The 27,199-nt window shown below is 38.2% G+C and overlaps 1 protein-coding gene across 1 annotated transcript in view; it reads left to right on the top strand.

The window, feature by feature from the left end:
- The window catches only part of PDE11A (phosphodiesterase 11A), a 327,412-nt gene that overhangs the window by 21,944 nt on the left and 278,269 nt on the right, over positions 1-27,199 (top strand). Inside the window, exon 2 of the mRNA XM_037523614.2 lies at positions 5,961-6,119. Coding sequence (XP_037379511.1) covers positions 5,961-6,119 — 159 coding nt within the window. The remainder of the gene's footprint in view (positions 1-5,960; positions 6,120-27,199) is intronic.

The raw sequence follows: 27,199 nt of genomic DNA, 5'->3' as shown, positions 1-27,199 counted from the left end.
TTTTTTAATCATGGCAATTTTAAATTCTCTTTCTGGAAGGCTCAGAAGTTCTTCCAAGTTACTGTCGTTGCAATCTGGGGGTGGTTTTCTTTTTGTGGTGTGCTTTTTTCCCGAGGAGTTGCTAGGTTGCGTGTGGTTCTTCCACTCCCTACTGTCTGTTTTCTAATTTACCGTATGCATTGGGACACTGTGTTGCTGGGACTGGCCGGAATCTTGGGTGAACTTCTCTGCTCCCCTCTGGCTCCTCCGGAAGCCATCTGTCGGTTTCAAGCAGTCTTTACTCAAGAAAGGTCCCTGTTCTAAAATGCCGATGTGGGGACACACTCCCCTGCGCACCCAGTCTGCCCCGGTGATGGGTTCCCGCTCCCCCTCTGGGCTTTGACTGCAGGCCAGAAGGGATCTGGCGTGGGCGAACTTCCCAGCTCACCTCTGGCTCCTCTGGGAGCCGGTTTCAAGCAGTCTTTTCTGAAGAAAGGTCCCTGTTCTATGGGGTGTTGGTGATTTTTTTTTTCTGGTCACTAGGTGGTGCCAGAGATCTCTCCTAGTGTCCTGGGGAGCTGGTTTTTTCACCCCGTGGGACGGGGAACAGAGTGGGAGTGGTGGGGAAAGCCTCAATGGCTTTGGGGTGCTGTGTCTGCCTTGTGCCCCACCCTCGTGGGGAACCCATGCCCTGAATTTCGTGCCCCGGGTCTCAGTTCCAAAGTCCTCAGGTCCAGGATGTGGGCTGTAGCCCAGTTCAGTGTCTGCAGAACTGGCGCCTTTTGTACCCCACTCCCGTGTCCAGGCGCCTGGTTTCTGATTACTCAGTGAGGGACATTCACCTCAGTGAGGGCCCCACGCATCTCCCCGCAAGCCTAGGTCACAGGCGCGGGTACCTGGGCAGCCACTATACACGTTTGCTTTTCAAGCGCGCCGCTTTTCCACACAAGCTTACCGGCTGGCCTGGGGCTGTATAACAGTTATTATTACAGTAGAAATGTTTGTCCATTTTTCATGTTGCTTTTGCAGAAATGCCATCTTTAAGTTCCTTAGTTCAGTGCACCTGGAACTGAAAGCATTATTTCCTGTATGTGAGTATTCATTTGAGCCTGGCACTTCACAAAATGATCTCAGATGATCTTCATAATAACCTTGTAAGAGAGGTGGAGTATGTCTTACAAAGTTTGATGTGGACTCCATGGCTGATATTTCTGGAAGCTGGGTTGTGAGCATACACCATGGGTAATTTCTTTTAAAATGAAAAAACCTATAACTTTTCATTACAGTTGGTTAGTACTGAAAGCTGCTGGGAATATCTATTAACATCATTAGGAATTAACTGGAGGAAATTGTTAACAAATTTCTGTGCTAATTTAGAGCTATTGATAATTTTCAAGACAAAGCCAACCTTGTTCTCTGTAAATCTTGTAACTTCATATATCCATTGTAAAGCAAGAGACATGCATTTGTCTCTGAGAAAATACCTGGAGCTCTGGAATATATAAGCAAATTATCTGGAATAAATTGCACATTTCTCTTTACTGTGAAACTTTCTAGAAACTACAGGTGAATTGTAAGTAGGGCATGTAAGTTGTAGCCATTACAATAATTTATTGATCCAGCAGCTTTTTGCTGTTTGGCTAGAGGGAAGTCTTTAGGTGGCATGTGTGGACTTGGTCATGGATTGGTTTGATTGCTAGGGACAGACACCCACTCAGGCAATTAAAAATAATAACTGGGGTGAGGGATAACAGCTCAGAAAAAACATCTAGGAAATCTCACAGAATCAAGACAGGAAGTAAATCAAGTGTTCTGGGAACAGGATTTGGAAAAATGGACAATTCCTGATGCTTCTAGTCTATTCTTGTCCTGTATTCTGAATGTGCTGGTGTATTTCTGTGCTCTTTATTTCAGCCTGTCCTATCTCGCTTCATTCTTAGCACTGTAAAAGGTAGCATTATTTTCTCCTTTTAGAAGGTGAAGAAATTAAGGCTTAGAAAAGTTAGATGGTCCGCTCTGTCTCTGGTGAATCTCTCACTCCCCGCACCTCTAGCTTGCACCCCATTTCTTGTATGCATAGATAAATAAATCTTTTAAAAAATCAGTTTTCTTATTTTTCTGTCTTGCTCATCTTTAGTTAAATATTTTGTTATACTTAATCATAGATTGGGAAAAAAGTGAATATAGTGTTGATTTTGACAACAATGTCAAAAAAGCTTAATGAAAACAGTCACCCTTATCTTAAAGCTGATCTTATGGAGAATGCTTATTGAATTTTATGGTTAGGTATGAGGTTTCTGTGGAGTTTTGGAAGGCCCTTTATTGTGTTAAAGAAGCTCACTTCTATTCCCATTGCTATTATATCTAAAATCACAAATGGATATAGAATACACACATACACACACACACAGACACATTTCCTTATCCACATGTTGTAAAAACATAATTACCATCATTTGGTTGTGATGGCAATGTTGGCTTGAAGAGTTGATGATGTTGGCTATGAAGATCCCAAGATGGAGTTGAGATTGTGGTTTTTTTTTAAAAAAAGAAACCCACCCTTCCAGTTTCAGTAAAATAAGGTGAGAGTCAAGACTAGTTCATGACAGTCATGAGTCCTGGAAAATTTTACTATAAATTTTACTATAAATTATCATGAGCCTAAGGCCTGGAGGAGAGTTTTAGCTCTGGCTCCCTCCTTGGGGATCCTTGGCTGCCTTCTTGGAGAGTGAAGAGGAAATGGATTCTCTTTTTGCGCTAAAGCTTCTTATGCACCACTAAAATATGACTCTTCAGGCTTGATTGGTGTAGTGATCACAGTTATTTTCTCAAGATCTTGAAAGCCCTGGCTGCAGAAGTTGGTTTTTTTTCTTACAACCTAATGGACCTCAAGGGTGGAAACTGTATTCTGTGACATCACATTCAACACAGGAACTTGCAGATGAGGCTGCAAGTGTAAGATCCTGGGTCAGAAGTGTATTCAATTACTGTTTGTTATGTAGAGGGCACAGGTCAGTTTCATTGCCCAAAAGGAAAAATTGCTTTTGCCCTTATGACTTTGTCTTTTTAAATATTAAAAACCATAGCTGAGTGTCACAAGGACTGCACAAAAGACACTGAGAAGATGCTTGTACTTCTCAAGAGCCATTATCCTTAAAATATCTGAGCTAGGAAAAATATGACATAAAAATACTCAAAGCAACAATGCTAAAAAACTCATTCCAGATTTTAACAACCTTATTAAAGAAGCCCTTACTTTAATTTATTAGAAATCTCTCCTGTTATAGATCATTTCATGTTCCTTTTTCCTAAGGGAGATGAATAAAAATTGGACCCCATTCTCCATGTGATATTTCATAATAGACCTAGAGGCATTTTTTAGTTTTCTATTCAAGTTTCTATTTTTTCCAATAAATAGGCCAAATGTTTCTGCCTTCTTATTGGTCCTGTTTCCTCCTTCCCTTCCCTTTTGTGAAGCTTTATAGGTGTATGCAGTGAACACGTAAAGATTCCAGGTTAAAAATTATCAAGCAGAAAACTTCATTACCTAAACAGTCTCTACTTTTCATCCCAAGTCCTTTTCCCGAAATTAAGAAATATCTATATTTATATCAGACTACTTTTGGGTCATCACCTCCATGTGGATGACCTATAGTCAACTCAGCCTTGAGATGTCCACAGAGAAATTATATTCCCCCACCTCAGGATCTGTTACTCAGTGAATCACCTCACCATTCAACCATTCACTAGGTACTTGTACTCAAAATGGAGTCATTTTTTTTTAAGATTTATTTTTTATTTATGCATCCAAGAACTGATGTATAGGCCAGAGGTGGGGGGAGGGGTGAGAGGATTCACCAGAGACAGAGTGGGGAGCAGAACAAGCAGATTGACTGAAATACACTGCTGAGGGGAGCAGTGGGTGAGACAGGAGAGGTTTGCTGTGCCACGTGGGTAGCTCCTTGGGCAGGGATCGAACTTGTGCTGCAGTGGCTGTGGATAGCTTCATTGTGCTGAGGCTTAACCCCATGCGCTACCAGGGAGGCCAAAGGAGTTATTTTTTATTTCTCTAACCTAACAGTCTTGGATCAAATTACCATCAAGTCAGCCATTTTAAGTGTCTTTCAACTCAGTCCATCTCCCATCATTCTACCACCCCTACTCACCATCCCAGTCCACAGATAGTTCATCTTTCATCTGAATCTTTTGCTTCACACCCATTCTTTCCATGAAATCCAAAGCTGACTCGTAATATGCTCAGTCATATTACTCCCACCCATTCTTAAGGCCCCCTAGAGACCTCTCCTCCCCAGTGCTAAATTTGCCATTCTTTACCTCGACACTAGGTGCCCCTTCATCCATCTCCAGCCCACTTTTCCTGCCCCTTCTCTGCCCTTGAGCACCTTCTTCAGCTTGTTCAGTTCCTCAAATTCACCAGCTTTCTGATGCTTGTGGGCTTTGGATATTATTCCCTCTTCTTGGGACACCTATCCTTTGGGTATCAGCTTAAACATTTCACTTTCCTTGGAATTTTTTTTTTTTCTGACCGTAAGCTATTGTAGATGTGGCCTCCACAGCATATTGTTATATTACTGTGCCTAATTTATAAATTAAATTATCATATTGGTGCTGTTCTAGGTTTCAGGTATCCTGTGGGGATCTTGAGGCATATCTCTTATAGATAATAGGGGAATGCTCTATAGTATACTGTCAAAGCCAAAGATCATAATTGGCTTATTTTTCTATTGAAAAATATTGAAACGATTTACAATTTTTTCTTTTCATGATTGATGTTGTAAGGTACATTTTTGTGTCTCCTGTACATGTGTAGTAAGTGTCTCTAATTGTAATACAGTATTTAAAAAACCACTGTTGCTCAAAAAAAAAAAAATCATGGTACACCTGTAATATGCCAGTATGAAGCCATAAACAAAAGACAAAATCTCTGCTGTCTGATTTTCTATACTAAATCTAGATTACTAAAGTAATCTAATAGGATGATTTCAGAGAATGGTAGGTACTGGATAATGAATCATATCATCCTGGTACTTTCAGATCTTCAATGATCTCCCATTGCATTTGGGATTAAGTAGAACTTCTTTCCAAACCTATGGGGTCAGACCTGCCCCTGCCCCTTCTCTCGTGTCCCTTTGACTCCTGGTGCTCGTGCCACATTGACCTTTGGGTTTTTGGAATTTATACTTTATCCTGTTTCAAGACTTTCACATGCACTATTTTAATTTTCTGGAAAATTCTTCCCTCTATGTTTGGCAAATTCTTACTCATGATTCAAGTTTCAGCTTAATTGCCTTGTTTTCAGAGACTTTCCTTGTTCTCCTCAAAACTTGGTCCTATCTATAATGTCTTGCTTGCAGCACCTTTTCTTTTCCTTAGTATTACCATAATCTGTAATCACACATACATGCAGATCTCATCTGCCTCACCTGCTGAATTGCACATTCTGTGAGGGCTGGGATGATGCATCTTTGCTTCCTGCTGTTTCTTCTCACCCACAGCTGGAGACATAGTGGTTCCTCAGTGAATTTTTAAAGAATGAATACAAATTAATGTTTTTCTGAAACAATACAGGCTTATTTTGAGCAGGAGATTCGGTTTTGTTTAGGTTTTGATTTCCCTCTCCCCTCCGGGACTTTCACCTCCCTGACAAAGGGTTTTAGAGTGATCGTCATTGAGTTTTAGAGTGACTGGCCAGTTGCAGTGTTTGGTTTCCTTAAAAAAACTTGATGTGTTGTAGTAGTCATACAAGATGTTTATAGTCTCTCCATTAACTTGGTTAACAAGTATGGTGGTGATTTATTGTCACTTATGTCCCTTTGGAGAATTCAACATGGAATCAAATCTCCTGTTATCATTAAAAATCAGTGGGGTAAATTCCCCAGTGAGAGAGGATCCTACGTAGAAATACACACTTCTTGCTCCTTCTCCCTGACAACACACTGCCCTTTATGTCTTATTTTTAGGATCGAAGATTCAATGATGAAATCGACAAGCTGACTGGATACAAGACAAAATCGCTGTTGTGTATGCCTATTCGGAGCAGTGATGGGGAGATTATCGGTGTGGCACAAGCGATAAATAAAATTCCTGAAGGTGCACCATTTACTGAAGATGATGAAAAAGTAAGATTTCTTACCTTTTGTGACGTGCACTTTCCTCCTTGGTCCCTGATTGCTATTCTCCCTGACAAGGACCGGAATTATGTGAATAGCTGTTGGATTAGCCCAATCATGGATCAAAGAGCTTTTTTTTGATATACAGAATGTAATAGGAGTTTTTTTTGATAGTTCATAGAATGTGGTATAATTGAAAATAATTACTTCATCTTTTTTTCTGCTGCTTTCATTGCAAGCCTCAGTAGTGTTATTCTTACTCTCTGGTCTTTATTTCCTTATAAGTAAGCTTTTTAATTGAAGCTCATATTACCACACATTGCCCAGGGGAAGATAGGAGAGACTAGAAGATTATAGCACTTCAGAACTCAGCACTTTCTCTTGCATTTTCATAATTGCTACATAGAATTGTTTTCTCAGTTCTTATAAAAATCTCAATAAAATGAATGTTATTTAATTGTTAATTTCAAATTACTAATAAAAAGAACATTAATTTTGTCCCTGAAGAGCAGTTGACCTTGGTAGAAGTGATATACTTTTGCTCTGAAATTTTAAGTTCTTTCACCACTAGTTTATTCACCAGCTAGACTCTTTAAAGAGCTGGAGTTCTAGCTTTGATGTTCTTACCTTTATATTGAATAGAATTTGGTGGAATATTTATAAAACTTGTGGTTAATGCAAATCTCAAGTTAGTTTGCTCAAGTTTGATAACTGCTCTAATCCTATTTGATTAAAAAAACTTTCTAATTTAACCTTCTGAATGTAAGGTTGCTATTTTCCAGTTCTAATTATTAATGCATTAAATTAATGCAAATGTTCTGACACAAAAGGTCAGCATAAAATATGATTATAAGGGAACAAGATTGTTAAACAGTCTTTTATTGAGGTTATTTCTATTGCAGAATTTGAACAGCTCAAATCCCAGAGAAGGTTTATAAGCTCTTAGGGCATGATGGTACTTTAGGCAATTTCTTACCAATTCAGTAAACAACTGCAGTGTGCGAGGCACTTGTGTGGGGGCCATAGGAAGCTCAGAGATAAATCCCAAGTGTGTTATGCCATCCTGGAGCTGCACAAGGCAGCAGGGAAGATCAGCTGCAAGCTGTTCTAGAACACGCAATGAGTGCCTGGGAAAGGCAGGGTTAGCCTCACCTGGAGAATCTGAAGAGGATCCTCAGAAAGGTGGCACTTGATCAAACCGCTGAAAAAAGCATAGGCCCCCTTAAGACTGAGCCGGGAAAGAAAGTGAGGACATTTATAAACATTTATAAATATATGTGTTCATTCACTATGAAAATGTTTCTACGGAATATACAGATAAAGCAGAAATTTCACTTTTATATTTTGTACCATAGAGGACACAGTCCTGGAATAACGTGCTTCATAGAAGGATTTAGACAGAAGGATTTGAGTTTTGTTTCTTTGCAAACGTAACAACTACATGCCTACATCCCCTGGATTAGTTATACACAGTGGTGGTCTTGCCTTCATTCTGCTTCCTTCATTTAAAGGAATCCCTTTGTATATGTAATTCTCATCTTTGATTCCAGTTTTTAGATTTGTTTTCTAGATTTTTTTGTAGTGGAGTTGAGTTAGGGCTTCATGAGCTCTGAAGGACCTAGCTGAAAGGCTGCCCTGGAGTTCATCCTTGGTTTGAGCAGCATCAAAGTTAACGCCAATGAAAATGAGTGTCTGGAGCCGAGTTCCAGCTCAGCAAAGAATAAGCAGTTTGCTTTGTCTAAGCCCTTGAATCTTTGACTCTTTCCTTATCTGTCAACTCTACTATTCACCATTCTATAACATGAGTGTTAAATAAGATCATGAAAATATACTTGGCAAGTATAAAGCATACATTTTTATTTTTTAAATAATTATTTTATTTTTTAAATTTCACTTTATTTTGGGGGGAGATTGTAGTGGTTTACGACACTATATATGACTCAGAGGTATAGGATCATCTCTTCAGATGTATGTTACCACACCACACCAACCACCAAGGCACCCTTAGCCCTCCCTCATAGTCCAGTCTCAAAGAATGTTTATTTTTTTTTGACTTTTTTTTTTAAAGATTTATTTATTTATGCATACAAGAGCTTGGGCACAGGCCAGAGATGGTGGGGGTGGGGGGGGGCGGGATTCACCAGAGACAGATTGGGGAACAGAGCAGGCAGACTGACTGAAATACACTGCTGAGGGGCAAAGCAGGCATGACAGGAGGGGTCTGCTGCTCCATGTGGGTTGCTCCCTGGCTGGCCTGGGATTGAACTCGTGCTGCAGAGGCTGCGGATGGCTTCATAGTGCAATGCTTAACTCCTTGTGCCATCAGGGAGGCCCCCTAAAGAATTTTTAAATGTTCTTTTATATTTGTTACTTGTTCCTTGCAACTTATTTCTTAGATTCAGCCTCATTTGAGTATTTCTTTGTTCCAAATGTTACATTTTTCTCCCATGGCCCTTGTATCATTTTTTATCTTTCAGCCTCTACAATTCTCTCACCTGATTTATAAACCCTGCTGTAGTCTTACTTCTTGGGAAGAAACTTTACCTGTTAGGACAGGTAGAGTGTGTTTATGCAGGTGATACTGGATGAAGAATATTTTACTGTAACTTCTTTTTTTTAAATAATCTTTTATTTATACATATAAGAACTGGGGTACAGGCCAGAGGTGTGGGGGGTGAGAGGATTCACCGGAGACAGAGTGGGGAACAGAACAGGCAGATCGACTGAAATACACTGCTGAGGGGAGCAGCGGGCGAGTGAGGGGAGGTCTGCTGAGCCATGAGGGTATCTCCCTGGCCCAGGATCGAACTCCTGCGCAGTGTCTGTGGATAGCTTCATAGCTTTTGTCTTAACCCCTTGCGCCACCAGGGAGGCCCCTATGGTAACTTCTATATTTGGTTACTGTTCTTTCCTCTAAGGGTTCTATATGTTATAAACAGAACAAGAGTGTTGAAGAAGAAAAGCAGAAAGCAAAATTTAGAAATAGTTAATGGGAAAGAACAAGATTTAGATACTTCTTCCATAAGCCTTATAGTGAGTCTACCTGAGTTGAAATTCCTCCTCTGCCATGGCCTGTGGTAATCTCAGGCCAATGTTTTTAAGCTTCTCTGTGCTCTGATTCTTAGAAGAGACATGGTACTAATACTCATTTCACAAGGCTATGGGAGAAATTTCATTAGTCAAATGGGGGATATATTTCCTTATACATTCAAAATTCTCTTGGTTATTACGCACATACTGTTTTATGAGATTATGCTTATGTAGATTTGTATTTTACTTTTTAACGTAGTTATTTCTTACATAGCTGTCAACTGTTGTCATTTTTAGGGATTACAAGGTTTTCTTCTTTTTCTTTTTCTACATAGCCTGGTTTGCTTAATCATTGATCTGTTACTAGAAATTCAGGTGGTTTCCTCTTTTTTACTATTAAGAATAGCCCCTGCATGAACATCATGGATAAATTACTTTTTATTTTTGTGCTCTTTCTTTGGGGTATATTCCAAAGACTAAAATTACTGAATCAAAGGACAAGGGAAATTTTATAACTCTTATTCCGAGTCATCAGATAGCTCTCGGAATTATTGAGCCCATGCATACGCCTTTTTCTTTTCTCAGAACCCTGCCAACTTTGGTCATTTCACATTTTAAAACTCAAAATAATTTTCCTTAATCTTCCAGATAAACTTCAGAAACCTCCCACTATCACCAGTATAAATTCCCAGTGTTGCCTGCAAGTAAGGAAATGAGGAAGGGAAATGGAAATCCAGTGTTCAGAATTAGGTTAGGGCCTCTGAATCAGATCCTTCAAATCAAATTCAAGTCGTGGCTTGCTGAGCAACCTTGAGCAGGTTGCTCAATCCTTTTTAGTCTAAAAGCCTCCATAATAGGGTTGTTTAAGGAATAAATAAAGTGCTTATGATAGCATTTATTATCAGTAGATAAGCCTTGTGAAATCTCATCATCTAATGCCAACTAAAGTATTTTCAACCCTTTGTTATTTTATAAGTATAATTATTATGTCATTGTTCATATAGGTGATAAGTTTATTATAGTTTTAGCAAAATATACCTTTTTTGACATCTTATAATATCAACTTCTAGAGGTTATTAACTGTGTTATATGTAGTATAATTCTAAAATATTTTGCAATATGAAAATCTGTAAATTTCTTGATCACGATAAATTAAAAATTGAATGTCGTATATTCATTTCTGGACTATTTATTTACAAAATATAATATGTATGGGATCATATTTTTCTTGAAAATTCTGTTATGTTTCAGTGGCTGCATTATATCATGTAATAGTTGATGGAAGTGTCTGGAAGGATCATCAAGTCCATTTCCCTCTAACCCTACCCTTATCAAATGCAGGGATCTTTACCTGCAGGTGGTTGTCCAGTCTCTGCCTGAAAACATCCCTTTTAATGACTAAAAATCATCATGCTCTTTAAAGTTCTTACATAATTTGCAATAATTTTTATCAACTGTGGTTAGAGTTTTGTGTGAAATATATGGTCTACCATATGCCCATATTATTAATTTAAGTTACATTCTGACAAGTTACTCATTTGATAATTCACATTGGAAGTGCATACAAATGCAGACAATACAGCAGGGATGATTGGAATCCTGGTTCATTTCTTGAGTTTCCAGCAAATGTTCCTGTTTTTCAGTGATGTATGTAAGCTAGCTGATTTAGGTGGTGTGATGAGACTCCTTGCATCCAATTAATTCACCACTTCATTTTTCCTGGGTGAGTAAAAGGAGGTGTTATTTTGCAGAATAAAAAAATTGAGAAGTAGATGGGCACAAACATTTGCTATCTATCAAGATTTATTCGCACACCAGAATGAAATTTGGGATACAGAAATGCGCACAGGCTCTTACCTGTTTTTCCCACGTTGCCTGTACTTCATCCTCCAAGGTGCCATTTCTTGTGTGTTGCATAAGAATTACTTTCTAGTGTCTCACCTGTAAGCTGTTGTGGCTTGAAGCTTTTCTTTGGCTAATCACTACAGGGATTCTTTAGCCTGTGGCCACCTCTCTTCAGCTCATCAGTTGGAGTGTTCAGCCTCCCTGCTGCTCTACTTCATGCCAACATGTTCAGATGCCCCGCAGAGCTGGGTTGCAGCCAGCTGAGCTTGGCTGCTGTGGGACTGGCCAGGTTCCAGGAACTTATTATCAATGATGCTGCCCTGCGCAGGGGTGCTGAGGAGGGCGCGCCATGATGCTAATGAGTCTCTCAGAAGCTGCAGTTTTGTTATTTGTGACAGGCTTGGGACTCACAGCCAGATAATGGGGGAGGTGGGGGCGGGGATTTCATCAGATCTTGACCTGACATTTTTAAGCTGTTTCTGATTGTGTGAAGGCTCATGAATAGAATCTTGGTGTGATGTCAAGAGTGTGCAAAAGGTATGAAAGTTTGCTTTAGTGAGGAGAAGAGATGTTGAATACATCATGCTGACAGGAACGACAAATTGAAAATCAATGCAGCTCACAGACAAGGAACTTGCATGGGATGTGACTGGTGTAAGATTGATTTTTTTTTTTTTGAAAGCCTTTAGACATGACTGCAAGTTCCAATTGTACCATATTAGTCAATCCCCAAATAACTAATCACAGTTTCTTCTGTCATCTTGTGAAGTTAGTTTCTATACAGAGTTACTTTTCAAATAGTTATTTTTTTAAAAATATTTTTTATATACATGAGTAGTGATATTATAAAGTTTATGTGTTTTTTGTTAATATTCCATTGTCTTTTGGGTACTTACATGCCTGATGAGAAGTGAATTAACTACTTTGTGAGAAGTGACCTCTATGTTCTCATCTCATTTTTCTCCTTTTTGTATCCATATTCCAATTAAGTTAGATTTTCAAACTCGTTGCAATAAAATAAGTGTTTAGCAAAAAGACTTTAAAGTCCTGGCAGATGACTGTTATATTAGATGAATAAGGTTTATTTATGTCCTGAAAAAATTTGGGTTGAGTCTCATTTAAACTATCTAGCCACTGTTCCATTTGCCTTTTAGGATTATTACCTAGGAAATATATAATCACTGCAAAACGACAGGAACTTTAGAGACCCCTTTGCTCATGTTCTATGTGTTTCCTGGATTAGATCTGATTGAGAGCTTCAATATTTACGAGATAACCATTAATAACATACTACTAGCCCAAACTGAGGTTAAACATCAAGCAAATTTTTTCCTGTTGATGAATATTATTTGGACTTCTAGCTCTGTTCTTGTCTCTTCTTTATGCAGAGTCTAACTTTGGGGCTAAATGGCAAGTCCGTCTGCCAGGGCCTAGCAGAGAGTTTAACCCTCAAGGAAAACTGGTCCCTGATTTGGCCTTGTCCTTCTCTCATACCTATACTTGTTCCCTTGTGTGTAAGAACTCTTCATTCATTCACTATTTTTAAGTAAATGTGTTTGTTTGTTTGTTTTGCAAAAGAGGTTTTTTTTTTTAAATTGAAGTAACATTGGTTTACAATGTTGAATATGATCTAGAGGTGTAGGATCTTCCCATCAGGTGTTGTTACCACACCACACCCTCCACCAAAACAACCATAGTCCTCCCCCATAGTCCATTGTGCTCCCTCCACACTTTGTTTTCTCCTTCTCCTTGCCCTCTGGCATCTTCAGTTCTACAGTAAGATTGTTCGGGTTTGTTATTGGTTTGACTTTATCTGACCCTTTATTTCTCTATATTCCATGCATAAGTGACACCATCCAGTATTTGTCTTTCTCTTTCTGACTGATTTTGCTAGGCATATCATTGGGGAAGTGCAAATCAAAAGCACAGTAAAAACCACCTCACACTTGTGAGGATGATCCACATCAAAAGGCCAGAAACAAAAAGCGTTGGCAAGGATGTAGACACTACTGTGGTTGAGGAACTGTTCCAAGGGCTGGGGTTAAATTGATGAGTAAGACATAAAAATTCCTGCCCTCTTAAAGTTTGCATTCTCATGGTTTATACAGACAATACACAAAGCAAACATGCACATATATAACAATATTAAGGAATGATGAGATCTGTAATTTTTATTATTTAGATAATTCAGTTTTTTTCTGTAGCTTTTATTTATGTGAGTGTGCTTAGTCAAGTCAAAGGGCTTGCAATAAAATAAGGTCTTGCACTGGGGAGCAAGGTTTGATCCAAGTCTCTCTCACAAATAACTATAATAAATTGTGGCAGACTTTTGAATTGAATCTATTTCTTTTTTCCTCTTAAGTCCAGGTGTGCACATAAGGTGTGTGTCCCTCGAGGCTCCCTTGAGCACTAAACATGGAAGTTGAGAGTATTGTCTTTTTTTTATGTTCATCTCAAATATCTTTGTGCTGCATCTTTTCATGGGTATCCAGCTGCAATGCCAATATCAATTTACCATCACCTGGACCGGGGAATTTAAGAGATTGGTAAATTTACCCTGACATAACCAGGCTAGAGATAGGTAGTATAGAACAGACAGGACTGAGGGGTGTCTGGGAGGAATAGATCAGGGGCTCAGAGGTGTCTGGTTCATTCTGATTTTCAGGGACTATTTATAACTTTTTGACTTCTAATAACTGGCAGGACATGAAATAGTCCTTTAGTCATGCCACTTCCAAAAATAACAAAGGCCTAGCTTATAAACGCTCTGATTTATATAGGTATTGGACTAGGGAGAATGATCTGCAAATGCAGACTTGAAATAAATAAGCACTTGTTGGCAGGAAAAATTGTTATTAAAGAACTAGAACAGGGTGTTGTGGATTTTTGTTTACTGGAGATTTCAAATTGAGACAAATAATGGTCTTCTTTGAATAAGAAGTGTTTATTAAGTGTTGTCACCTGAATAAAACAACAAAGATTGCTTCTTTTCACCTTAGAATGCTGAAATACTTGAATTGGAAATTTGAAAACTTAAGTCAAATACTTGTTTGACTAAAAGTGGAATTAAGAAGAATTCCAAGTATATTGGTTGTTTTTTAATTGGTCATCTCTGTCTTTGTGGCTTTATTTTCTTTTCCTTTTATGACAAGATTATTTCCTGTTTTAGAAGTAATATGAGTTTATTATTGAAAATTTGCAAAGTACAAAAAAAGGGAAACAGTAAAATCACACATAATGTTAACCTTCAGACACAGTACAATTAATATTCTTGGTGCATTTCCCTATATTTATTTATATTTACCTGTAAGTAAAGATTTATTTCCATATTTGCATTAGGTGTATCCAGTTGTTTTATCATGACTTAAGCAGTTTTTCAAGGACACAATTTATATGTTTGCATTGTGTTCTACCATGTTTATTTTATCCTTCAACATTTTGGTTGTTTGTACAGTTATATACACAATAGAATTATATTTAATGAATTTCTTTATAAATAAACCTTGGGCTACAATTTAAGATAGCTGTTGAAATATTCACATCTCATAAAATTCACCATAAAGTGTATAATTCAATGCTTTTAAAATACCAGTGGAGAGAAGTATAGCCAAGACCATTGTCAATTTTAGAACACTTTTATCACCCCCCCAAAAAAAAATTCCACCCACTAGTAAGTTCTTGCCATTTGCCCCCAAGTCTTTTAATCTTAGACAACTACCAATCTACTTTTTGTCTCGATGGATTGCCTATTTGGAAAGTTCATATACATGGGATCATGCAATATGTGGTTCTTCACAATTGACTTCTTTGACTTAACGTAGTGTTTTCAAGATTTACCTACCTTGCAGCATTTATCAGAATTATTTCTTTTCTTTTTATGGCTGGATAATATTCCTTTATATGGATATACCACATTTTATTTATTCATTCATCAGCTAATGAACATTTGAATTCTCTCCACTTCTTGACCATTGCAAATACTCTATTATGAGCATTCTATGTACAAGTATGTACAAGTTCTTGTGTGAACATGTACTTTCATTTTTCTTGGGTATATAACTAGGAGCGGAATTGCTGGGTCATATGGTCCTTAATGTTTGACCTTTTGAAAAAATACCAGACTGTTTTCCAAAATGGCTGCATTGTTTGTTTTACATATCTACTAGCAATGTATGAGTGTTCTGACTTTCTCCACTTCCTTGCCTGTGCTTGTTATTATGCATTCTTTTGATTATAGTCATCCAGAAGGTATGAAGTAGTATTTAATTATGGTTTTGATTTGCCTTATCCTGATGGCTAATGATGTTGAGCATCTTTTTATGTGTTTATTAGTGAAATATTTCCTTTTAAGGATCTTGATAAATTTCATCCATTTTCTCTCCAGATAATTATATCACTTTATAATATCAAAAGCAGTATGCCAACTCACTGACCTTTAATCAACTTCAGTGTTATAAATTTAAAAAATTTTATTCTTTTGGTTTCTCATTTTATTTTCTATTCCTTTGTTCAGTGTCTCCTAGGTATGTCATATTAGTTGCCAAGAAGTTTGGGAAATACATGGGAGTTGACTGCTTTCCTGTAACTTTGCTACTTGTTTTTTGTTTTGTTTTTATTTTTATTTATTTATGCATACAAGAGCTGGGGTACAGGCCAGAGATGCCTGTACCCCAGATACCTCTGGTGAGAGGATTCACCAGAGACAGAGTGAGGTACTGAACAGGCAGACTGACTGAAATACACTGCTGAGGGGAGCAGCGGGCGAGTCAGGAGAGGTCTGCCTTGCCATGTGGGTAGCTACCTGGCCACCTGGGGATTGAACTCGTGCTGCAGAGGGTGCAGATTGCTTCATAGTGCGGTGCTTAACCCCTGTGCCACCAGGGAGGCCCTGCTACTTGGTTTCAATGAAAACATGTCTCAGACCAAATTCTGCAGCATGTAAAGACATGTGTCTAGCATAGGCACTCCCACATTTCACTGCAACACAATTCACAATAGCCAAGCTATTGAAACAATCTAAGTGCCCAAAGACGGAGGAGTGGATCAGGAAGATGTGGCATATATACACAATGGAATACTATATATATAAAAAAAAAACTGTATAAAAAAATAAACTTCCCATTTTTGACGATATGGATGGAACTAGAGGGGGTTGTATTAGATAAAATAAGTCAGAAGGAGAAAGACAAATACCAGATATGGATTCCACTAATACGTGGGATATAGAGAAATAAAGGGTCAGATAAAACCAAACCAATGCCAGACCCTAGAAATCGACTGTAGAATGGAGGCCACCAGAAAGGTGGGAGGGAGGGGGAGGGGAGCACTCCACTAGGTGGGAAGCTTTCAGTGCCTGCCTTGGTGATGAGCGTGGTGTGGTAACAGACACCTGAAGGTGTGATCTTATACCTCTAAATCATATACAATGTTATAAACCAATGCTACCTTAATTAAAAAGAAAAGGGAAAGAATGTGTCCAGGATTACTCCGCTTAGAGAGGCAGAGCTGGGTGTGATCTCTGCCTGTCTCTCTTCACAGCACTTGGGGATGCTTTGTAGATGTTTGTGATTTTCCTATTGTACCATCTTTACTGATGGGACTGATGAGCATGTAAACTACTGTACCTAATGCATATGTGATGGATAAATATCATTTGAGATTCTACATATTAAATACATTTCGGAGGGCGTGAGTGAGTAAAATGTACATGAGTTAGTAAAACATCATTTCTAAATTACATTGCCTGGTAACATTTCAGACTTTAATAATTATCTGTAACCAGGCTTGAGCTTTATGTCTATAAGAAAAATGAAAAAAACTGTCTAAATGAATTACTGAAAAATAATTTAAAATATTACTAAATAATGAATTACTAAAATTACTAAATTGAGTTACTAAAAGATGAATTATTAAAATTGATGAGTTTTTACAATATGTCTATAAAGTAATTTAATACTTTCCTTTCACTCCATTTTTGTGTTTGTATTCACAAATAACAAAACAATTTCAATTTATTGTTTTGAATGAAATTTTTTCCCTCATGAGGATGAAAAGGTGAGGATTAGTCTAACTGTAGTTTTCTTTTGTTTTGAAAAGTTGTGCTTTGTGTTGGAATTTGCAAATAATGTTCAGTTTCACTGAGCAATGAAATGAGGTGTTCCAATGTAAAGTTGCCCTGCAGCCTACTTACGGGGTTTTATCATGTTTAACAAAATTATGGGGATGTTGTTTTAATGAAGTTACATTATATTTCTTGTTGGAGAATTTCAGATGTTGGAGAATATATTCCTTGTTGGAGAATATAAGATGACTGTAGCGTACTTCAAGTTTTCATTTTTAATAATGTATTGATTTAAAAAATATATACTTGGATATTTATTTTTTCCTTTTCTTCTTTCCTCTATTGAAGTTAGAAATGAAACCATTTCTTTTTTGTCAATTTCATTATTTCCTTTTATATCTCCCACATGAGCCCTGGATAATGCCCTGGCTAGAAATGATTATAGGTGATTTTCACTGGAAGATTCTGATTCCATTGCCAATCAACAACATTAAGGAGCATTCCCCCCGCCCCACTTTATATTCTGCACACCCCATTTAGAAATGAGAAAAAGTCTCTAAGGTAGTCACTACCATGTTATCAAAGCAAGCAGCAAAGTCCCCCAGGGGAAGCCCCGAGCTGTCATGAGAGCATGTTAAGAGGGAGAGAAAGTAATGAACAGTTTTGAAAAATGAGGTTATGTAAGTTAGAGCTGCCCAGAGATGCTCTGAAGGTCTATTAGCACAGTCCTTGAAAAGGGGTTTAAATGAAACTAAAATGTAATATCAAAACTCTTTTGTTGGCGAGAATTTAAAAATCATGCCTCACTAGCCATCAGAAGACAGAAAGGTGTTTTATTCATCTGAAGTGTGTGTTTATTATTTTGGAAGAATTGCTGTCTACAGCATATAATAAGTGACTGGGAAATCAATATCTTTTCTTTAAAGGTGCCACCCAGTGCTTAATAGGACCGAGTAATTATGTCCACCCTAGCACCTGGAAAGCCTTACTTCCCATCTTAGTGCTTGGCTATTTAGTCTGCTTTGTTTCCAAAAACCTACCCTTATCTGTTTTCTTTCTGTCTTAAAAAAAGTTTCTGATTAATTTTTCAAATCCTTTAATACTGACATCAATTTTGTTTGTCATGCGTTCTCAGTGGTACTTGTGGTTGAATGTAACTGAAAGTTGCTCTAGGCATGTTATTCAGCTTTCTATTTCAAACCCAGAATGAGACTCCACAATAAGTCTTCAATTATTTTACCCCATCATGAAGATAGAATCAGAGTCCTTGGATGAACCTTTCAGTGACCATTGCTCCTTTTCAGTATTTGACCCTAAATTTATTAAAAAAAAAAATCTCAATTTAGCACTTGACAGACCTTTGTGATTATGATAATCATAATCATGAGACATGATAGAAGCTGTACTGTTCCTATTCTTTATCTTCTGAGATAGGGTGAAAAGAGTTGTTTCTTTGAGACTGAAAGTAAATTCATTCATTTCTAGATTCAGAATGTCCGTTGTTTTAAGAGTTGGTCCTGATGTTTGTGGCTTGTTGCCACGGGTGTTTCTGTTTTATACTTTATAAAGGCCTATCCAGTTAAAAACAACAAATCTACACAAATTCTGGTCTGCAGCATGGATTTTTTTAAGTAAAAGAAAAACTTGAAATCAAACTACTTCTTCCCTTCTTGTCTTCAAATGGTTGCCAGGGGGGATATTATACACAGATCATTGGGTTAAGCAAGGGTTATTGTTCCCCATGCCAAGCACAGTGTAATAATTCAGTCTCCTTCTTGAAATTATATCCTCACAAGGACCAGTATATAAAACAAAGTTCCATTTGTACTGGAAGTACAGGGTCACAGCCATTCACCTGGAAGATGATCCTTCATAGTTATTCCCAGACAAATACTTTGGGAAAATACTCTTTGCCCTTCATGGTTCAATGATGTAAAATGTTTTTTCTGTACTTATGGGCACTAAAGGCAGGGAGCTCATCCAGTGATAGACCTGTTGGATCTAGTGCCATATTTAGAAAGACCGTCAACTGAAGATGGTAGCACACCTACCAGGTTTATTACATATATTATCATTATAATAACATCAGCCATTCTATTAATATCATTACATTTGTGGAGACTTAAGCCTTCTTACTTATATTAACTCATGATTATGTCAGTATTCTTATGAAAATAGGTAAGACAGTTGGTACATCTTTTTAATTATAGGTGTCTTAACTGTAGTCTGTCTCATGTAGCAGAAAGTTAATAGTGGACCTCGGAGGTCAGTATTCTTTTCTATTCTTCTCTCTGGCTTGTCATTTTTTGGTGAACTGCACAGTGATTATTCCCACTCTTTAGAAAAAAGAGAGCTCAAGGAGTAGGGTACCCATTGAGTTAATCATAAAAATGATGCCTTTTAATATGCTGGACTGTATTAATCAGTAGGAAATGGAGGATCTTAACCATGGGATCACATTTCTTCACACATTGGGCACAATGAACTTGTTAGATAAAAGCGGCATAAAAATTGTATAATCTTCATGGAAAATTGTTAACCATCTGTTCTGAATGTATGAGAATCAGAGAGAGTGAGAATACCTCAGAAATCATTTTGTCAAAACTCTCATTTTACAGCTAAAAAAAGTTTCTGAGATTTGAAATGATATGCTCCAGGTTGCACAATTTGAAAATGTCAAAGCTGAAAGTTGTATCTCTATTTTGTAAATTCCAATGTTCCTGAGCCTTCCCTCTACCAGGCAGACATTTAGCTACGTATGGGCAGAGGGCCAGGTCACACTGACTTTCCCTTCAACCTTTTGGTTCTTTTGGGGTGACACCACATGGGAAGCACCATTTCGTGGGTTAGGAAAATACTAGTAGAAGTGACCCCGGAAGCAACTAGTATGGCAGTGGTACCACACAAGTCTGCCTAGCGCTTCCTTGTCGCCTCACAGATATTCCAGCCTGCAGTATGTCTGCTTCCACGGTATAAAGGATTCGTGGGGAATCATTATTTCAGATACAGAAGATGAGATTAGAAAGAAAATATTTCAAAAATGAATCTCCATTCTCAGCCAGCATTGGAGTGTGGAGTGTATGCTGTTGCCTTCTGTGGCGGGAATCTCAGTCAGGCTAAGGCTCTGTCAAATGCTGAGGTGGGATTCCAGGCAGGCATAGTCCTGACTCTGTTAGGCTGGTGTTTGGATGTATTATGTTAAACTGAGGAAACCTGGAAAATTGGCATGTAAATCAGTAGTCTGCTTGGCTTAAGGTCCTTAAATGAGTGCTACAACTGATTTAACTACCTGCTGATGATTTCTGGTCAAATTGTTAACATAATGTATTGAAGAATAAAATGAACCATTGAAATAAAATTAAAGAGCCATAAAAAATAGAAATGTTAGTGAAAATGGGTTTGAGTAACTAAGGGCCTGATGGTCATTGGAGACAAATAATGTGAATGACACACATACAAAAATCCCCCTAGACTTCTCTTTATCATCTATCTATGCAGAGTGTTTAGATTCAAGTGTTTTTCTGCAGGCATTTTGATAGAATTAAAGTCAGCAGATGCCCTGAATCTTATTCCACACGTCTTTACTTTTTATTTTATTAATTTTTATGCTGTTTGAAAACTTTGCAACTTTGGGTTTATTTTATTTTTATTTCTGGGATGAATCCTGTTTGGTAATGTGTGACTGCTTGAAATATTGCTAGACTCAGCACTTGAAATTCAGTTAGCCATAGAAATTGATCTATGGCTTTTTTTTTGGTATTGTTTTAAACTCTGCTATCTTTATTAAGATTATATTAGGTATATTATTTTAGAATTAGGTAAAAAAGCAGTAAACTATTGTTTGCTCTGTTGTATTAGGATACCTCCAAGGGGTTGTCAGATACTCTCCCAATAGCATTATTATAAATGAGCTTTCTATAAGTGTAAATGTGTTACTTAGAAGAATCAGAAATTGAATTAAAGTCTCTTGTACAGTCTGAAGCGGAGAATAAGATCTTATTATGGCCCAACATCTTTCCCTCTCCTCTCTAGCATTCAATTAAAAAGGAAACTTAGAGGAAGAAGATACTGCTCTTTCCTTTAGATAGATGTTTTGCAGCATTTAAAACCTCTTAAAAATCTACAGGAGCCCCATCTTGACTAGATAAGAAGATGTTGTTGGATGATATTTTCTGTAGTTTGCTTTATGGAAACAGTACATATTTTTCCACTTCCAAATATTAAACCATACTATATTTTAAATATGTTTTCAAACTACTCCCCCAGAAATTTGTAACTCTGAAATAGTGGGAGGCTCACCAAAGAGAGAATGTTGGTTTTGCTTATTATTGGTTTGTTTTCTTTTTTAAAGCTCAAACTATTGTAGTGTGTCCGTTTCCACTTAAATCTAAATGCCACACATAAATCCTCTCCCTCTCTCCCTCCCCCCCCACCCCCGAGTCTTCTCATTCTTCTCCTTGCCTTTCCATCTAGCTCCTTAAAGGATTTCAGAGTTAATGGGTGATACTGGGATATGAATAAATTTCATGACCAGATGAGGTGGTGAGCTGGGAAATCTCAAAAGGGTTTTTTTTTCTTTTGCAATATAGATTTTGGGAAAATATAAGGGTCTTGAGCAGCTAGGATTTGATGATAACCCTTGACTACATTCAGTTTTTGCCACAATGTGTCCCCAATCCAGATCCACCTGGTATTTCTGGCATGTGGTGGGGCTAAAGAATTCTAGTGGACTCCTGGCATTTTATATAGATGCTCCTAAAACTCAGGTCAAAGGAATTTAGGATGAGAGCAGTGAATCCTGAGAAGGCACAGAAGGAATAATAGTATTCAAGGCGACAAAACAGGTTGTGACCTGCCATCCAGGAGAGCTGTTCTCTTTCAATGTGGGGAAGTTCATCAACTATAACAAAGAACTTTGCCAGTGCGTAAGTATAGTTATCATGATTTTGGCCCCATGATCACTTGGTGAATTCTTTTCCTTATTGTGTAGATGGCATAAATCCCTAGTTTGTGCATAAGGGAATTTAGAGAAAAATATGTCCTATTTTGCAGAGGAAATGAGCCTTCATTTCCTTTATTATTTGTAGCTCACCTCAGGGTGTGATAGGAAGGTTTAGCCCTGGGCAGAGTATTCCTCTGAACTACATTCTGTGCTATGTCTAATAGCTTTCCCTTATAACCACATCAAGAATTGATACTGTTTTAGGAAACAACATTGCACATCTCCAGCGGATTGCTTATCTCTCTTGAAGCAGTTGTCATTCTTATATATTTTCTGATGTAATACAGGCACAAAGGCTATTGATTGTTTTAGACTGTGTGTTGGGTGATGAAGACCACTTAACAGAATGCTGTGGAAAGCAACTGAATCAGACTCAGACTCAGCATTAAGTTCAGTGTGTTTTCTGGGGCATTTGAATGTAGGCAGGCATGCCTATTTGCCATCCGCTCTGAGATATCATACTGAAATTTTGCCATCAGAAGAGATACATTTTTATATACAGAAAACATACAAACATTGGCACATCTGGAAGACTGGCTATCTGTAAGCAAGGAAAATAAGAGACTACAGAGGCCTCGAGAAGGTTTCAGAGACTCTAATTCCAACACACAGTGCATAGGAACAGACTTGCCGTGGCTGCTCTCGGGACCTCTGCTCAGGTTGTCTTTTAGACTCAGCATTAATTCTTGTTTTAGCCTCAAAGTCACAGACAATGCAGAGAAGGTGGGCTTCCACCTGAGAACAGACCTGGACATGTCAGACTCTGTGTCAGGGCTGGCAGTATCATCTGTAGGGCCCTGTGCCAAAGGAAAATGTTGGTCCTTTCATTCAAAACTTACTCAGACTTGTGAACCCTTGTCAGAAGAGCATTCAAACCTAGCTCAGGGCTCTCAAAGCTCAAGGTCATGTGTGACTGTGCAGGTCACATGTCTGGGAAACAAAGACATACAAATGAGGGAAATGAAAAGGTAGAGAAGGATTTGCATCATATGTACATAATTTTTTTTAAAGATTTATTTATGCATACAAGAACTGGGGTACAGGCCAGAGGCATGGGGGGGGGTGAGATGATTCACCAGAGACACAGTGGGGAGCAAAACAGGCAGACTGAGTGAAATACACTGCTGAGGGGAGCAGCAGGTGAGATAGGAGAGGTCTGCTGCACCAAATGGGTAGCTCTCTGGCTAGGCCAGGGTCGAACTCGTGCTGCAGAGGCTGTGGATAGCTTTATAGTGCTGTGCTTAACCCCTTGTGCCACTAGGGAGGCCCCGTACATCACTTAAAAGCAATAATAGATTGAATGATTTTTGTTTGTGGCATCTCAGAATATTAAATTTAAGGAAATCACCAAAGTTCTGAGAGGGACGATGATGGCATGCACTCCTTTATGGAGGAGAAGCAAACTTCTTCTTTGAGAGGTGACATGGCATGGATCCAAGAGTTTCTGACTTGTGTTCGTCACAGGCTGAGGCAGAGCCCTGGAGATATCAATAGGTGACTCCCAAAGGCTCCGTCTGAGTGTGGGTGACGGTCTCGAATTTCTGGGATAAAGATGGAAGACTGCAGGCAGGTGTTTTGTGTATGGTCCAGGTGTGGGTTACTTCAGTTGGTTCTAGCTTTTGATTGAAGATTCTCACAAAACTTAGAAAAGTGGAGAAAATGTTGCTGCCTAAGATTTGGTGTATTGGGGTGGTGGCACCCATAACTTCTCACACTTAGCTCACTAGAAATTAGGTTTGTAATCTCCTTTTTCACTGACTTTGATTATACCCAACTGGTCAGCTTTTAATGGCTGTACTGTGACAAGGGAGGAGAAAGCTTAACTTAGGGAAGATTTCTCTGAAGGAATGTTTTAGGGTCATTGAAAAACCAGTAAAAGAATCTTGCTGGATTCTTTTTGCCAAAATACCTGTGTTAAGCAAAAAATAAAAGGATATAATAAGTGATAAAAATTAAAACCCAATAAAGAACTTTCTTTTGTTTGTAAAATTCCAGAAGACAGTAGACCCTGTCTTTTTTTTAAATGCAACATTGCATTAAACATAGTCATTGCGCTTAACATTTCATATAGTCATGCTTAGGATACCTGCTTCCTAATAAAATAATTCTAGAGGCAGCAGTCTATTTTCTATTCATCCACTAGTTTAACAAAACATTCATTTATTTCTGATGAGAAAAATATAACTCATCCAGGAGTATGAAGTTTACATTTGTAGCGCGGTTCACTGTAATAGATGCCCTCAGATGTAGTAGCATTTACGCGACTACCCCGTTTGGTGTGTATCATTATCTTCACTTAGATGTTAGAAAATCATAATGATCCTCAGAATGGTGATTCTGTAAGGCTTAATTAATAATTGTTCCATGACCAAATGCTTGGAAAAATACTTGATATTATCAAGCCTCAAGGAAGATTAGGAAACTGGAAATATGCACTTTATATTCTGAGGCCCTTTCACTCTTTTCCTCCATGAGGGCTGGAGGTCTTTTGGCTATCACTTCTGACTGTAAGAAGGACTTCTGGAATCTAGAATCCTTCTAGGCATCTGTGATTTTTCTCCAATTTTTTTTTCTTTTTGATGACACAAGTTTATCCAGACGCTCCAAGTTATTTAGGAAACAATTTTCCTAGAAAAGTCCCTCAGTTCTCTTTTTTCCATATTTCTGGGTTTATGTAATAGAAATCACAATAATAAGTCTATAAACAGGTTTGGGAACAAATGTAATTGGTAGTTGCTGAGCAGACACTCTAGGCTAATGGGCAGCGGTATGCAGGGGTATTGGCCACTGCCTTTCAGCCGGCTGCAGATGTCAGTATGTTTGACAGAGGTCACCATTTTAGGCTGCAGATTGCTTAAACGGAGGTCACTAAGGACATTTTCCTTTAGTAACAAATCATGTTTTTCTGCCTTGATATATGGCTCTCCTGCTCCTTCTACTTCCGGGAAGCCCCATGGTGATGTTTGACATGGGTTCACAAATACCTGTTTACAAACAAAAGTCTTTTTATTTTCCTTAAACATTCTGGGCATCTGTTGGTCTAAGCCTCCTGAAGGTAATGCCCCTTGATGACTACAGCTCAGCTGCCTCCTACAGGACACACCTTCATTACTCTGGGAATAAGGAACTTTTATCCCCTAAAGTAACCACTTTGCAGGTTTTGCTCTATATTTATGAATTAAATGAAGCACATGGAGTTTAAGTCAGCCATGACTTTGATTGTCAATAGTCAGGTGTCTTACTACTTACTCATGCCGTTTCCTCTGACAGTTGAGGCATTGTCACAAGTTTAAGCTTCTAAGTTTGTCCTTTACTTCTCTAAGGAGGAATTATTCCCCAGAGCATACCTTATGGAAACAAACTCTCCACTAATCCAGGCCATTAGACATTGCTCAGATAAGGGCCCATGGTTCGGATATTCCCCAAGTCCCTGTATTACATCAGGCCTCCATTTTCTTCCTCATTAATTGCTGTAGCTGCAGTGCAAAGGTAGCATAATCTAGTGAGGAGAATCCCCGTTGTTAGAAGAGGTAACCAAGGCCCAGAGACTAAGATACCCAACTAGTAGTCAGTGGAGTTGGGACTATAGCCAGGTCCTTAGTCCCTCCCCATAATATGTCTAAGAGCACACAGAATACCACTTTACTTGCGCAACACGCCAGTGGTGGGCACAGCAAGCCCAGGAGGGCTATGATTTGGCAGCACTTTTTGCTGCCAGAGATGCTTTTGCTTGTTCACTGCTCTGTCTCATTTCATGGCTCCTTTAGGCTGATGCTACAGCAGGAGGGGAAGACACAGCTCCTACCTGGTGGCAGGAGTGGGAATCTTCACTTTTCTGAATGTCTCCTGGAAGATGATAACAGCTGTTTTGTTACCCATGGGAATACGATTATTCAGTGTTACCATTTTCATTCTCTTCCATGTCTGTAGTGGCGTGAACAGGGTGGGCTAAATATTAACCTAGTTGTGGACCAAAGGGGAAAAAAAAGGACTCTGAAAGTTAGGGATTCTTTTCCTTGTTATGTTTTCTTTGCTACATGAAATAGCTTAATGGCCTCTTATTTGCAAAAACCTATTCTAGATCACAGATCTTTCTGTCAAAGATTATTTTATGTCTTTAGGGTCGCTCCTGCCTTCCCCAACATAATGTCTACAATTTAAAGAAGAAAGTATAAGTAGCTGGGCATTGCTCTGGCTCTTCATGTAGCATTTTATAAACCTACTTAGATAAATATTCTTGCCTTTGCATCGCACCAGTTCTTAATATTTTAAAGAACAGAAATCCTCTTATTTTACAAAACTGAGGCAGATAGAAGAAGTGACTTTCCAGTGAGACACAACTGGCTAGTGGCAGAATTTGGATTAAATTCAGACTTTGGATTCTTAACATTGTGTTTAAAGTTATTTGTATTGCATTGTTCTCCCTGCTACTCCATTGATTAATGGATTAATGAATTTTTCTGAATATAGTGGTTGGATGGTCAAAAATGGGTTGAAAATGAGAAGAGAATATTATTTTTTACTGATTGTTTTGGCTTAAATGTGTCTCCAAGAAATGATTGAAAACCCTGTTAATGCTTCCAAGTTTCCCACCTTCTCATTTTAGCTCAAATCACAGAATTGCCCATGTTCTCAGAAAACTAGGAATATTTGGCAAATGAAAGCAACCACCTAGATTAGGTGAAATGAAACTGGAGGTGAACCATAGCGATCCATCAGTAAAGATTAGTGTGTTAAAATTCAATGCTCTAAATTATCATTTATGAAAAGGTTTTCTCTTCATTTACACTATTAATTTCAATTATAAACTTTGCTTGACTTGTAGACATTTCAGTAAATTCATTGAAGAAAGCACTAAAGCTTTAACTACAATGACTTGAAAAGCTGGTAATCACAGAGTGTCCTCTATCGGAAGCCATCGAGGATCACTGCTGAGAATCAGATACTACTTATTTCATTTCTACAAAGGCCAATTGGCTTATGAGCCTGTTAGAACAGATGGAGTATGTTTCATGAAGGCTTTGTTTGTGCTGTTTGAAGGTTCCTGAGAGAAGTTGGAAGGTTCTTAGTAAGAATTCTTGAATTTCTACTTTGCAAACTGCTGGGTAGTATAATAACTAAGCTGGGACACAGAATGCCTCAGTAATGTGC

Source organism: Talpa occidentalis, unplaced genomic scaffold, assembly GCF_014898055.3.
Source record: "Talpa occidentalis isolate TD23 unplaced genomic scaffold, MPIMG_talOcc4v2.1 talOcc4.3, whole genome shotgun sequence".
Lineage (NCBI taxonomy): Eukaryota > Metazoa > Chordata > Mammalia > Eulipotyphla > Talpidae > Talpa > Talpa occidentalis.
This window is presented reverse-complemented; position numbering and strand designations above follow the sequence as displayed.